This window comes from Notolepis coatsorum, assembly GCF_963971535.1.
Source record: "Notolepis coatsorum genome assembly, chromosome: 1".
Classification (NCBI taxonomy): Eukaryota; Metazoa; Chordata; class Actinopteri; order Aulopiformes; family Paralepididae; genus Notolepis; species Notolepis coatsorum.
In genome coordinates, this window is record NC_140165.1 from 246845588 (window position 1) to 246861455 (window position 15868).

The 15868-nt window shown below is 43.5% G+C and overlaps 1 protein-coding gene across 1 annotated transcript in view; it reads right to left on the minus strand.

The window, feature by feature from the left end:
- The window catches only part of arrb1 (arrestin, beta 1), a gene marked incomplete at both ends in the record, with an annotated part of 145909 nt that overhangs the window by 18067 nt on the left and 111974 nt on the right, over positions 1-15868 (minus strand). Inside the window, 5 exons of the mRNA XM_084321664.1 lie at positions 2861-2998; positions 6884-6956; positions 7426-7510; positions 13218-13353; positions 15367-15434. Of these exons, the coding sequence (XP_084177790.1) occupies positions 2861-2998; positions 6884-6956; positions 7426-7510; positions 13218-13353; positions 15367-15434 (500 nt within the window). The remainder of the gene's footprint in view (positions 1-2860; positions 2999-6883; positions 6957-7425; positions 7511-13217; positions 13354-15366; positions 15435-15868) is intronic.

Below are 15868 nucleotides of genomic sequence, written 5' to 3' on the forward strand. Positions count from 1 at the left end.
GGACGATCAGCGTGGTGTAGACCGTTTTTGATTATGGGATGTTTATCCTGATGAACCATTTCCAGCTTGTATAATACTATATACGTCCAAATAACGTTGTTTATTGAGTTAGGGCGAGCGATTGATCATCCAGTGTGTTGAGATGGAGTCCGGCTACCGGACGCGAGTGCCCGGAGCTCATATGGATGAGCACTTCCTGTTTGGGGCGCCCCTCCCTCTTGGCTGATCTGCCGATCGGCCACCAGATGGCGCTCTCGAACCGTTAGACAGTTGGTGGGAGCCCACCAGCACATCTCAGGGCTCCGGAAAGAAAATATGATTTCGATCACAGATTTTTTAAATATTGATATCAAAGACGAGTTACGGCGTCCTCGGCACCTTTAGCATGGCTCTGAATGACGTGAAAAAGCGTTTTCCGGCAATCAAAGTGTTAACCTTTGTGGTGCACGCATGCAATGTGGTTTAGACCGGCACGCCCCCCCCCCCCTCCTGCATCCCAACGGCAGAACAGCCAGACACATAAACGCATATAGCTTCAATCGCAGTCAAAATAAATATCAGATCAACGCAAGCTTTCATATATAGTGTCCTTACCTGGGCCCTCATTCATCAATGTGTGCGTAGAACATGTTCTATTTCCACACGTAAGCACGGAATGTAGAACCAGTGTACGCACAGGGAAGTCGGGATTCATCACACGTGCGTACGCAGGCTCTATGCTCCTCCGTGTTGATGAATACCACTTTGTTCTACCGTCAATGCTCGTGCATGATTATCCATATATGGTCATGAAAATGAGGAAACACCTCCCATGGGATGTGAAATAATGGACTGACCCGAGCGGAACTCTGAGAAACTCCACGAAGATTGTTCACTGCTGTCGAACCAAGAAGACACTATCGCGTATTATGGGATAAATAAAAGGCAGACTTGTAAACGGTGATGTCAGATATCAACGGCTCCCTAAGACCATTGCTGCAATTCTGCCTGGACAGCTCAAAATACTAATAAAGACCGTTCGTTGACCACTGTTTGGCGTTGGTTGTGTGTCATTATAACCGTGCTGTAATATGAATGCCTTTATTAGTTGTGTTCGATTGGCTATATGATTTTTAGAGGCATCTATTTTGTTGTCGGCTAATAAAGACCGCGCTGGAATATGACTGCCTTTTCCCGTGTTGTTTGATTAATACCCAGGGATTAAAGTTCTCCTCAATTCTATTCCAAATCGCGATGGATCTCCCGTCAATTTTCTACCTGCTGCATATGATTTCTAGAGGCATACTACAATCTATGTTGATGTCAGTATTGGGTAGCCTATATAAACAATAATACGAGAGCATATACAAGAACAATGAATCTCACTGCATGTATGATGTAGCCTGCCTTTCAATACATGAACTTGAATCCCATCGTATAGTCTGTCCACTATCTGGTGTCATTGCAATGCGTTTTCTATTCTTTCTTATACAGTAAAAAGGGGGAAGAACACTATATTCATATGACTTGTATTCTGCTTACAGCTTCGAAATTCCACTTGTTTCGTTTAACGTAAAGCCTTTTAAATATAATCAAAACGTTCCCGTGTTTCGGCGGTCTGTGCGCAAAATAATAACGAGTTGAGCTTTATGATTTATGATGAATTGAAAATGGGGGACCCTGATGTAAACAAGACGAAAGTCTTTCTCTGGTCTGCATCCCCTTAACAATTGTATGTACTGAGCTGTACTGTACTGTACCCATTCTGCAATCTGTTAATAAACTTTTCAATCAATCAATCAATCAAGCTACGCGGAGCGCAGTCAGTCAGTAGCCTACACCCCGTATATTCCGATAACGCTATATAAACCATGCTGCATTCATTCTGAGAGAAAGATCTATTATTCCAAATGCTATTTATAGGGTTTTGACCATAATTACACTACTGTTGCTATTTTACAATGAACTATAATGAATTACGGTTCATACAGAACATCCAGTGTTATTATGCACAGAAGCTCATTTCCTTGTTGTAATAATATATTCTACCACTGGGCGCCAGGTACGCATGGTCCGAGCTGTGCGTAAATATAAGCACGAAGTCAAGTTCAAGTTGAAATTGATGAATCCCACTCTTTGCTTAGAAATGATCGTACGCACAGGGTAAGCACAAATCTGTGCGTAGAACACGTTGATGAATGAGGGCCCTGGTCTCTGAAGTAATGAAAAAAAAAGAATCCAATAATCTCATCGCCATTCCAGTTATCCACAGCGATCGTGCCTCCGACGTTATTGGGCATATTGCTCTTCAACGGGCGGGCGGGGTCAGTTGTCCAAGCCATCCCTATAAGCGTGTGTTTTGCCGGAGTGTTTAGGCCCCCACGCCGCAGCTCGGTATAGAAAATAAACAAACCCATTTCTAACCGGGTGCATTACTGGCCGAAGGCGTTAGATGGTGGTATAATACCGTCTGCCAGCTTAGACACACTCAGTACAGTTTGCATAAGGTGCCCCGCTGAATTATGAATGGATATAGATAATAAAAGAAATACTGTGTCTACGTTTCCGGCACTCAACGATCGGATGACAGAACCGTAGATCTACGTGAACGGCACTGAAAGTGTTAATGTCTAATTTATCTAAACAGATTCCCCCCCCCTTATCTTTATGTTATGTTTCTTTTTGCCTGTTTTAATACACCTGCAATCTCAACAGCATTGGAAATTAGGGAAACCTCAAAGCTTTTCTCGAGAAAAAAATACAGATTTGAAATGTAATTAAATAGAAACCATGTCAGCAACATGTTCATCTGCACCACAGTTTATCTGCCTTGCGCACGGTATTATTCAACTGCTTCTGGACAGTAATTGAACACACTCACAGTGTGCTGGAGGCCAGGTTAGTGTCCTCGTGTTTGAGTTTTCCATCCAACGCCAGGCCACGTTTCTCCCGGTTGTTGGAGAGGAAAGGTGTGAGGGTGAAGACTTTGCAGAAAGTGGCGCTTGGAGCCACAACATCGCTGAGGATAAAACAGAAAGCAGCAAGAGGTCATCAGACAGTCAAAAACAACACTCAGGATTCTTCAAGATTCAATATATTAATTTGTCATAATGCACAGTTAAACAAACCGTTTACAGACAGTTACACAGTACAATGTTCTTATTTTGCTAGTCCACCCTTCACACAAAATCACTAATTATAGACTAAAATTATAATATTAAGAACATGTTTAATGCCAAAAAAATAAAGAATCCAGAATAATAAATAAAGTAGAAAGATAAGGCACGAGTGACAGAGTACCAGTATTGCACATTATGTGAGATACACATTGTTTTCCTTTTCAGCATGATACTCAGACCCCAGGAAGACTAGCTGACATCACGGCGTTAGCTAATAAACTAAGCTAATAAACTAAGCTAGTAAACTAAGCTAATAAACTAAGATAGTAAACTAAGATAGTAAACTAAGCTAATAAACTAAGCTAATAAATTAAGCTAGTAAACTAAGGTAATAAACTAAGCTAATAAACTAAGATCGTAAACTAAGCTAGTAAACTAAGCTAATAAACTAAGCTAATAAACTAAGCTAGTAAACTAAGCTAGTAAACTAAGCTAATAAACTAAGCTAGTAAACTAAGCTAATAAACTAAGCTAGTAAACTAAGCTGGCCTATTTCACTGTAACTTTACCATGGACACCATGGTAAATACCTCTTGATCCCATTGAAAACAACCAAAGCTGTATTTAAAGTACCTTTAAATAACCTTTATCTGTAAATAACCTTTAAGTATAAATGACCACATTATAACACATTATCCTCCATTTCAGTTGTAGTTTTCCTACAAACAACAGATACACATCATAACCAAGCCGTGTTTCATACTGTAATTTACCAAACAGCAATATCTCATATTAATTATATATTAAAAAAATGGTTCTACTGTTTGTAACGTGTATGTAACTGTATGTTCTCTGGCTCTACTGTTTGTAACATGTATGTAACTGTAGGTTCTCTGGTTCTACTGTTTGTAACGTGTATGTACAGTAACTGTATGTTCTCTGGCTCTACTGTTTGTAACATGTATGTAACTGTATGTTCTCTGGCTCTACTGTTTGTAATATGTATGTAACATAGGTTACATATCACCTGGCCTTGCGTCCCGCTCTGCCTACTGAGATAACCCCTTATCTCCACGCACCTAGCGTGCACGAGAAACAAAAACAAATGCACCCACTTGCACGTGACCACGCCACTCCCATGTGCCCTATATTACACCGGAAGTGGTCACGCCTCACCCTTCCTCATTTAGTTTCCAAACGCGGAAGCAGCTAGATGCACTTCAGAACTGGAGATTGTTATGAAGCAGAAGGTGAAATTACACAATGTTGGGAATTCGCCAGAAGTTCGCCAGCCCCCGGAACCTTCTCGGCATGTCCTGACAGCACGACGGCCCTATCCTGTGTTTTCCTCATCTCATGACAGCGGACCGAGGGACATCGCACGACGGTTAGCAGTCGAGCTAAGTCGCGCACAGGTAGGGCCTGCACTAAGCAGGCATTGGTAATGGCATGTGTGATACTGCTTGTTGTCTCGTTGGTGTGTGTCAGACATAGTCAGACAGGTCTGGGACCGATTCGTTGAGGCCACGGTGGACCTGTTTGCGAGCAGACAGTCCCACCAGTGCCCCTTGTGGTTCTCGGTCAGTCGGAAGGACAACCCCTCTCTGGGGGTGGATGCCTTCTCAATGTATCCGTGGCCGCCCGGGATTCTGTATACATTCCCCCCCATACACCTGATAGCTCAGCTGTTTGGGCGGGTACGTCAGGAGCGCGGGACTTTGATCCTGGTCGCGCCGGGCCGGGGCTCAGCTGTGTGGTTCCTGGCCCTGATTCAGCTCTTGGTGGCCCCGCCGTGGCCTGTTCCGTGGTCACTGCGGGCCCTCTCTCAGGCACGCAGAACTCTGTTCTGCCTCCTGTTGTGGGGCAGCCTCTAGGCTTGGCTGCTGAAAGGGTGAATCTGGTGGGGATGCGTCTTGACTCTTCTGTGGTTAACGCCATCCGGAACGCGTGAGCTCTGTCCACTACCGCGGCTTATGCTGGGAAGTGGCGTATGGTGGCGTATGGCCCCGTTTGGCCTCTTGAACAGGCGCCATTGGATCGTCTGTCTTACGACTGCGTTCCTTTTTTGGACCAGCACCTCCGCTAAATGCGTGGGTGAGCCATGTGCCTGTCTGTTCGGGCCGGTAACGGGGCGACTCTGAGGCCTAATCCGGTCTTCGTGCCAACGAATATCCGGAGCTCTTTTCGCTCCAGGCATATTGTGATTCAGGCGTTTCATCCTCCTCCTCACGCTAGTGGGTTGGAGTCGAGCCTTCACCTGTCGTGTCCTGTCCGTACACTGGGGGTTTACCTTAGTCGCCCGCAGGGTCTCAGGGCTTCCGATCAACTTTTGTTTGTTAGGGTGGCCCTCGCGTGGGTGAGGCGCTGTCCAAGCAGCGCCTGTCACATTGGTTGTGCGAGGGCATTGCCCTTTGCTACACGTTGGCTGGACAGGTTCCCCCTGGGGGCGTCAGGGCGCACTCCATTCGTGGTGTGGCGGCCTCTGCTGCCCTATTAGGGGGGGCCTCGGTGGAGGACATTTGTGCTGCGGCCTCCTGGTCCTCCCCGAGTCCTTTTGTTAGGTTTTACCTCATGGATGTGACTGGGGGTTCTGTGAAACTCCCAGGCAGTCCTGAGGTCCGGGACCTCTCCTGCGTCCCGTCATCAGGTGGGCTAGCGGGAGTGTGTGGGTGTGGACCGCGGGGTGCTGTGTCACACGTGGTCCCGCTTGCGCTGTGCGTTCAGGGGTGCCTGGTTCCACCCCTTTTCGCACTTTGGTGGAGTTGACTGCCTCCCCCCTTCGTTAGGACGGGCGGGTGGACGGGACTCCCCTCCTCCCTGGCTGGGGCTTACGGGCCCTCAGGGGGTGCATTTGTCCGGGCCACGCGTCTGCTCTGCCCTTATCTCAGTAGGCAGAGCGGGACACGAGGCCAGTTGATATGTAACGTATGGTTATTCTATAACCTTAGTTACATGATACTGGCTGAGCGTCCCGCTCTTAGCGCCCTGATGTTTGGATGTTTTCCGCTTATGGAAATCGAACTGGGAAGGGTGAGGCGTGACCACTTCCGGTGTAATATAGGGCACATGGGAGTGGCGTGGTCACGTGCAAGTGGGTGCATTTGTTTTTATTTCTCGTGCACGCTATGTGCGTGGAGATAAGGGGTTATCTCAGTAGGCAGAGCGGGACGCTCAGCCAGTATCATGTAACTAGGGTTATAGAATAACCATACGTTCTCTGGCTCTACTGTTTGTAACGTGTATGTAAGTGTATGTTCTCTGGCTCTACTGTTTATAACATGTATTTAACAGTATGTTCTCTGGCTCTACTGTTTGTAACATGTATGTAACTGTATGTTCTCTGGTTCTATGTTTGTAACGTGTATGTAACAGTATGTTCTCTGGCTCTACTCAATGCTGTATGTAATACCTGTTTTTTTTACACCATAGCTCCCTCATTGTCAGTGAAGGACAGATGATCTGGCTGCCTGTTACACACTTGTTTGACTGAAATAGGATTGTTTTAATGTTACTGTTAACATTAATGTTTTTAATATTGTTCTTGGTGTGATGGCCTGCCATAGTAGAATATAAGAGAAACACTAGCATATTCCTGTCTGTCAATGGGTTGTTTTTGAAAACTTGAACAATAATAATAATAACAATAATAAATGTTATTTGTAGAGCACTTTTGGCCACAGCGTGCGTCACAAAAACAGGATACCGTATATCGATATTTTGTCTCAAAATACTTTTGTCTTGTAAAAGGACCGTTGTCTTGTAAAAGAGGGGTAAATGAAACATACTCTGACTCCTCTGTTGCGACTGGGCACTTGTACTGTGCCGTGTTGAACAGGCAAATGTCTGCATACTGCCGCACTGGAAATACATGAAACAGTCATTATGGTCATTATGGTCAGAGGAAACACATAATGGCAGAATTATGGTCAGAGGAAACATATGATGGCAGCATTATGGTCATTATGGTCAGAGGAAACATATGATGGCAGCAGTATGGTCATTATGGTCAGAGGAAACTTTGCCTTCAAACCAAGGAGCAGAAAACATCTAGTAAGGAGAAGATCTCAGCTACTGATGGACCTTTTATTGGTAAAATAACAACCACTGGGTGACTCATATTGTTATTGTACCAACAAAGTACCAATAAAGCACCAATAAAGTACCAATAGAGCACATGTTTAAGAACACCCATCAGCATATTAAACAACAACAATGAACAATATATTACAACATGCTGACTGACTGATTGATTGACTGATTGATTGATTGGCTGGCTGACTGACTAAGAGACTGACTGATTGACTGACTTCAATATTGAGTTCAATACCTGAAATCTTCATTTTCTTCACAGTCTTGTTGGTGTTGTTTGTGACATGTACGTTGACACTGATTGGTTCTCCATGGTAGTAGATCTGAATAATAGAATAGAAAATAGAAACAACACAACTCAAATATGACAAGTGGTAGACAGTCTGTCCTGGCGGCATGTAGCCTTTTTACAACGCATCCGCGTTTCCGGGTTCCCGTTTTTTGCGCTCTGATTGGCCGCTGACCTACGCTAGTACGCCCCCCTCGCTATGAGCGTAGCAGGAGGACGGACGCTGAAATCGAACAGCTGTTTCCGCGAGTACTTATGGACACGACAATAGTAGTAGTTATAAGACGCTGTTGTTAGCTTACATGCTAACGGCAATGGGATCGACCATAGCATTGCGGCTAGGCTAGCTACCTAGTACCGCTAGTTGAATGGATAAACGTTATTTAACATTGCAGAATGTTATTACTTATTACTATTGTCGTGTCCATAAGTTCCCTGGCAGAATACTTGTGAGGACAAAGGTATACAAAGAGGAGAGAACCATTTTAGATCGGGCATTGTTAGGTTTCGAACCTATCAAGCTAAGCTAAGCTACGTTAGCTACTCACGTTGTATACACAATATGTACAACGTTACAAGCTCAAACACCTTATAACTACTACTATTGTCGGGTCAAAATGGTTCTCTCCTCTTTGTATACCTTTGTCCTCACAAGTATTCTGCCAGGTAACTAATGGACATGACAATAGTAGTAGTTATAAGACGCTGTTGTTAGCTTACATGCTAACGGCAATGGGATCGACCATAGCATTGCGGCTAGGCTAGCTACCTAGTACCGCTACTTGAATGGATAAACGTTATTTAACATTGCAGAATGTTATTACTTATTACTATTGTCGTGTCCATAAGTTCCCTGGCAGAATACTTGTGAGGACAAAGGTATACAAAGAGGAGAGAACCATTTTGCATCGGGCATTGTTAGGTAACAGCTGTTCGATTTCAGCGTCCGTCCTCCTGCTACGCTCATAGCGAGGGGGGCGTACTAGCGTAGGTCAGCGGCCAATCAGAGCGCTAAACGGGAACCCGGAAAGGCGGATGCGTTGTAAAAAGGCTACACGCGTCCTGGCGTGTTCAAACAACCAGGAGAGGTGCCGCTTAAAGACTGGGATCACACCGGACGCTTCTTTGAATGCCCTGTCATCTTTATTTAATAGTTGTCCGCGGTTTGGTGGCGGCAGTAACACGTCTCCTCCTGAAGCACGTTCTTGAGGTGCCGTGTTTTGGGAGCGCTCCAAGTTCAACGTATCGTAAAGCAACACGCCACTATTATGGGAAATGTGCTTTTTCTGTCTTCTCAGACAAGAAGATAGAAACCAATTTCCTCTCTGTGCGTTCAGTAGAAAGCTATCCGGCTCCAAGTTAGCCTAGCTTAGCGGAAATTAATGGAAGCGGATACGGACCAGCGAGCCTAAAAACACCTTTTAAGCTTTTAAGGAATGTTAAGCTAGAGGAAGTTGGTGTCTATTTTCTCCTCTGACTCTGGAGAAGGTGGTAAGCCCATTTCCCATAATATAGGCACGTTCCTTTAAAATGTAGTCGTGTTGCTCCGCATGTCGATGTCATCCTCTTGGCACTAGCATCCACATCTGCATTTCTAGCTTTGATTAGGTGTAAGGAGGAGTAGAATATATTTTAGTGGAGAGAGAGAGAGGAGGACGGGACGGAGACAGAGAGAGACAGAGAGAGAGAGAGAGAGAGAGAGGTGGGGGCAGAGAGAGAGGGGGGACAGAGACAGAGAGAGAGAGAGAGAGAGAGAGAGAGAGAAAGGGAGACAGAGAGAGGGGGGACGGAGACAGAGAGAGACAGAGAGAGAGAGAGAGAGAGAGAGAGAGAGAGAGAGAGAGAGAGAGAGAGAGAGAGAGAGAGAGAGAGAGAGAGAGAGAGAGAGAGAGAGAGAAAGAGAGAGGCGGGGGCAGAGAGAGAGGGGGGACGGAGACAGAAAGAGAGAGAAAGAGGGAGACAGCGAGAGGGGGAGAGAAAGAGAGGGAGAGAGAGAAAGAGAGGGAATTAGATGGAGAAAGAGAGAGGGAGAGAGAGGAGGAAGAGAGAGAGAGAAATAGAGAGAGGGGGGGGTGGAGACAGAGAGAGAGAGGGGGGGTGGAGACAGAGAAAGAGAGAGGGAGAGAGAAAGAGGGAGACAGAGAGAGGGGGAGCGAACGAGAGAGAGAGAGAGGGAGGGAGAGAGAGAGAGAGAGGAGGGAGAGCTCTGATGGATGTTGACATTTCAAACAGATCTGACCTCTGCATGACTGCATGATGAAAGATCATCTTCACTAATTAAACACCAGAGTTAAACATTTCACACAGCCCACTGCTACACTCCCTCAATAATTAAAACGTGTTCCAGACAGATTATAGCATGAAAAAGCCACCACTAGTTAAACAGACACATCAGACTGCTCAAAGAAAAGCTATGAGATAAAAAACTATCTTCTAAATTTGTGTAAGGTGCTGTAAGTGGTATTCTTTTGTTAAAATATGTGTTAAACACCTCTAGATTCTGACAGCCATCACTGATATAGAGTGTCTGGTCAGTAACATGGGTCTCCCAGACCAGTCACTCTGCAGTAAACACAAAATAAATGTTCTGGTATCCCTTCCCACTTTATCCAATCAGGAGAGATATTTGTACTTATTTCAGGAAAGCTTGCCAAGCCAAATTCATAATCATAATCACTGGGGGATCGGAAGCCAGTTATGGAAAGAATTTGATTGGAAGGTCAAAATGAGATTCTTCAGAACTCCATTGACAGCATGTGTCTTCAAGGACTCTACCAACAAATGCTGGAGGGGATGTGGTATGGTTGGGGATCATACACACATATTCTGGGACTGCCCAAAAATACAGAAGTTTTGGAAGGATATAAAAGAAGAAATAGAGAAAATATTGGAAACGGACATCCCCATGACAATCCCCATGACAATAACAATGTTGTTTCTGTTAGAAATACAGAGTGAACGAGTGTTGGACACGGATCAGTACTATATATTACACATCTTATTGATGATTGCAAAAAAATTATTACTATTAACTGGATGAAACCTGAGCCCCCTACGACTGCTCAATGGAAACAGAAAGTTAAACATGTACATATGATGGAACACATGACAGCCCAGCTACAGCAGCCTGAAGATGCCTCTCTTTGAGAAGAGATGGAGGTCAATTACTAGCTATCTTGGGTAGGCTTAGGGACACACTGCTTTGAGACAGGATGGAGGGAAATGTACAAGTGTGTATTATGGGTATGTATATATACAGAGAGGGAAATGTGTATAGGTATATTTGAGTAGGCAGGAATGAGGGACCCAATCAAGGTTAGTTATTTGTAAATATTTACTTTATTTTATTTATTCCCCCCCTCCCTTTTTTCCCCCTTGTCTGTATTGTAATTTGTACTGTACTGTACTGTCATTGTATTGCTGTTGGCAATAAAGTTAAAAAAAAATATCACTGGCAGATTATTTGACTTGTTTCAAGCACTATTTGAAAACGATTTTTCATAAAAAAAATATTTATGAGACCATTTTAGCAGTGTGGAGTTCTCTCTCCTGATTGGATAAAGTGGGAGGTGGAGTCCAGCTCACAGAGATATTATTTTAACATGTAGAACTTGTAGAACATTTAACAACAAAATACCACTTACAGCACCTTTAAATGGTTTAATTGTGGCACGCTGGTGTTGTAGCCAAACGTGTAGCCAAAACAGATCTAGAGTCTAATATAACCAACAACATAGTGGAGGCATTCAGTACAGAGGAGGTTGATCCTGTCCTGACCAGAGCGCCCCCTGTTTGCAGTACAACAATTAACAGTCAATTTGTTAATACTTGCTTGGTTGTGAACCTCCCCCTGCTGAGAGCCAACTGTCTGATTCAAATGAGTTACCAGCTAACTGGAGCAGAGAGAGGAGTTCATTGCTTAGCAACAGGGAAGAACCTTTCTGAGGCGGACGACCAAAATAAAACTCTATTTTCTCAGTCAATGTGAGATAGGCTTAGTGTATGAATGTCATAATACCATAGACTGCTCAGTGTATGAATGTCATAATACCATAGACTGATCAGTGTATGAATGCCATAATACCATAGACTGATCAGTGTATGAATGCCATAATACCATAGACTGCTCAGTGTATGAATGTCATAATATCATAGACTGCTCAGTGTATGAATGTCATAATATCATACACTGATCAGTGTATGAATGTCATAATATCATACACTGATCAGTGTATGAATGTCATAATATCATACACTGATCAGTGTATGTAACTGAGGGGTACAATTCCCTGACTGTATTGATAAGTATGGTATCATTAAACCACTACTGAGTTATGTACATTACTACTGGCCATACAGTACACATGTATATGAGATGAACACCCCCACAATAACACGGCTTAACAAGGAAAGTACTGTTTATAATATTTATTAGAAGAGCACCAAGATTATCTTACATTATTGAGAATTAGAGTTGCGCTTGTAAGGCGAAGAATGTGCATGAATAGGTCAAGAGCGTAAGTCCATGAGTATATTACGAGGGGGATAATTAATACCACCTGTAGCATAAGAATTATATAAGGTACACTCGTAGGTCAGCTGGAGATACTAAGGGGGTTCCCTCCGGTTGTAAGCCAGCAGGGGAGAGGAATGTTCGGATGCAAAAGTCTGGATCAACGAGGAATCAATAAGCTCCAGCTACGGGAGTCGGTACATATACTCCCCTCGATCGGCAGACAAAAGCAGCAGCTATAATCCAAGTATGCGGGACAGCATGGATGAAAGCCAGCCAGCCTCTTCCTAGAGACGGGCTCGAGTGATGCTCCTCACGGGTAAATCCCACACAGCAGTGGGGTAGACGGTTCTCTGCTCCAGCAGCCACGGTACCAAAGCAATAATAATCCAGCCCGAAAAGGCTCTGCATTCACCGGTGTAGATTCTCCTGTGCACGGTACTTCACATTTAACTAGGTCGAACTTGACGTTATTTCACTAAGCTCTGACACTTTTACTATCCTATTCGCACGCGGTTCTAAGTGCTCTATTTAGACGCACGGTTGCTCACTTCACTTGGTCGTTGACTCGTGATGAAGGCTTTACTAGTAAAAAACGAACGATACGTTGAACGAACGTTTTAGGATAAGACAAGACTACTGCTGTATCCACCTGCGCCGTATTTATACGTAAGGTGAATAATCTAGTGCCAACCTCAGTTCTGTCTCGTATTACTGCGCAAACCTGGGCATGTTGAGACATGTCTTAGCGGTGGCTTTGAACTAGACATTGGGGGTATGGCCGTGGCACCTAGGGGGTCGCTGTCCAATAGGAGAACGAATATTATGGTCTGGCCTGTACCAGGTAAAGGGATACTCCATGTACATGTACAAAGAATATACAAGGGATATCAGACGATATACAAATACTATACAATATATCTCAAGTAATAAATATATATATTCGGTTTAATCTGACCCTTTGTAACAGTGTATGAATGCCATAATATCATAGACTGCTCAGTGTATGAATGTCATAATATCATAGACGGCTCAGTGTATGAATGTCATAATATCATAGACGGCTCAGTGTATGAATGTCATAATATCATAGACGGCTCAGTGTATGAATGTCATAATATCATAGACTGCTCAATGTATGTATTCCATAATACCATGTATGACTGCCATAATACCATAGACTGCTCAGTGTATGAATGTCATAATACCATAGATGGCTCAGTGTTACCTCTTTGTCCAGGGAGGCCTCCAGATGTAAGGGTTTGTCTGACATGAGGAACTGCCGGGTGGTCTCTGCCATGGGCTGAGGGCCTGCCTTCTCCGGGGCGTACTGCACCTTACGAATCACCAGACGCACTGAGTTCCTGCATGACGACACATTAAATATATACAAACGTATACGTCCATGTGTAAGGATTCACGCACACATGCATTGCACACACACACACACACACACACACACACACACACACACACACACACAGATGTTTGTTTATGTAAAATATGGGGACATTACATAGACTTACATGCATTCGGTAACTAACACTAACCTTATCCCTAACCATAACCTAACCATAACCATAACCTAAACATAACCTAATCATAACCATAACCATAACCTAACCCTAACCTATTCATAACCCTAACCATAACCCTAACCCTAACCCTAACCATAACCCTAACCATTTGTGTTATGGGGAGACCCACATTTGTCCCCATAATGTTTTTGGTACCCATTGCGTGAGTGTGTAAGCAGGTCAGTGTCCCCTGTAGTATATAAATACAAGTACACACACACACATCAGTTTCTAGTTTTCTTTTTTACAACTGTTAAACAGTTTGTGGTTCCTCTCAAACATCTGAAAAAAATTTGGAGTTAATTTATAGATCACATAAGAGAGAAGCTAAATCTCCCTGAATGTGACCTTTAAAATTATAAGTTACATTTATTTAATATTTGTATGTTTGTTTATATTTTTATAGTCTGTCACAGAAAAGTAAGCCTTGGGCTTCTGCTTAACACATTGTGCGCCATAAACGGCGTAAGTCGTTATTGCCCGCCATGCGTTGAACGCCAACAACAGCGTAAATCGTTTTTGGGATCAATATTTCATTTTTTCGCCATGGCATTCATAATTCATCCAGCCTCCCTCCGGACTGCAGCGGCACCCTGTCTGAGATTGCAACGCCTCAATACCGCCGCCTGGTGGATGGTCGGGCGAGTTACACTCACATCAAACCGGAAGTGGCGGTCGGTGAATCGAGGAAATCCCTCCGGCAGTCATATCTTGTTACGTGGATCCAGACAAACACTCGAGTGCATTTGGATCGCTTTCGAAACGCAATAATCAATATGATTTCGTCGTTTATTGCGCCATACAAACCGGAAGGAGATCGGCATCAAATAATTGGGATCTTTTTCCTCCAGTCTCATCGGCGAACAATAAGAGGAAACTAACGTTATTTTCAGCCCGATTGTCCATTTCCTTGTTTGCAATCAGTCTGATCAATATATCAACCCATACTAAACAAAGCCGTTACTGACGATCAAGGAATTATAAACACCCCCCCCCCCCTTTCCTTCAGGCATGATGAAGCATAATGTATACCGATCATATACATTTGAATTTTTTAATATAGCATGTATAGGAAAGAAACGCCAATCGATAATCTGTCAGGGCCTATAACTAGCGTTTTTGGAATTACAGCAGAAACGCTTAAAAACATACTTATATTCTCGAAGGTATAACACAACAATGTATGAATGAAAAAATATACCGTTCCCACATCCGGAACGATAGATAATCGATGTTGAATGGGCCATAGTAATGTCAATATAGCAATAATATTTAAAAAGTTATAGCCCTGCAAAGAAGGTAAACATCTCCATAGGGTTACAGTGCTGGCAGACTGGGTATAATGATGGGCACAATGCCCGGTGCCCAATGAGTTAATGCAGCTGCCTGTTTATGTTGTTGTTTGTTATTTTCCCCCCTTTTCCTTCAATGTCCTCTTTTTTTTATTATTGTTATGTTTGGAAGAAAATTGGAAAACATTAATACATTCTTTATAAATGAGTGAGCAAAATGAATAAGTGTAACACCAGCACAGCATAATGGTGTTACCTTGTTCAGTAAAAAACTAAATTGTAAAAAAAAATGTCAACCTTCAAAATGTGCCCTCTGTGGTCAGGGTCAGGGTCAGGGTTAGGATCAGGGTCAGGGTCAGGGTCAGGGTCAGGGTTAGGGTCAGGGTTAGGGTTAGGGTCAGGGTCAGGGTTAGGGTTAGGGTTAGGGTCAGGGTCAGGGTTAGGGTTAGGGTTAGGGTCAGGGTCAGGGTTAGGGTTAGGGTCAGGGTCAGGGTCCAAGGCTTTGTACCTTTTGTGTATTTTTTCTTCAACATTCTCTGCACAGAAAGCTTTCACTTCAAAGTCAACGCCGCAGGCCTGAGGAGAAAAACAGCTTTTATTATTATTTCTCATGGGAGGATCTCAGTCAAGCAGAGTAGTAACACAACCTCAACAACAGGGCTGCCAGTAACAATACTATTCCACCATGACAAGGATGAAATGAGGCGAAATCTAATACAATTTGGATATTAATGATAAAAACATTATTACTACATCAAAGCAGGTGTAAAATGCTTACAATTAACAATTTAATTGTGTCGTATTTGCTACCATGGGTGGTACCAATACCTTTTAATCTGTAGAAGGAAAATGTGCTTCTGAACTGTCTTAACCCGCTGTGAATCGTAATATAGATATCTGTTGTTGTCTAGTGTTAGTCCTTGTATCTAGAGCTCAGTCAACTAAAGAATGACAGCATGTTGTCTAGTGTTAGTCCTTGTATCTAGAGCTCAGTCAACTAGAGAATGACA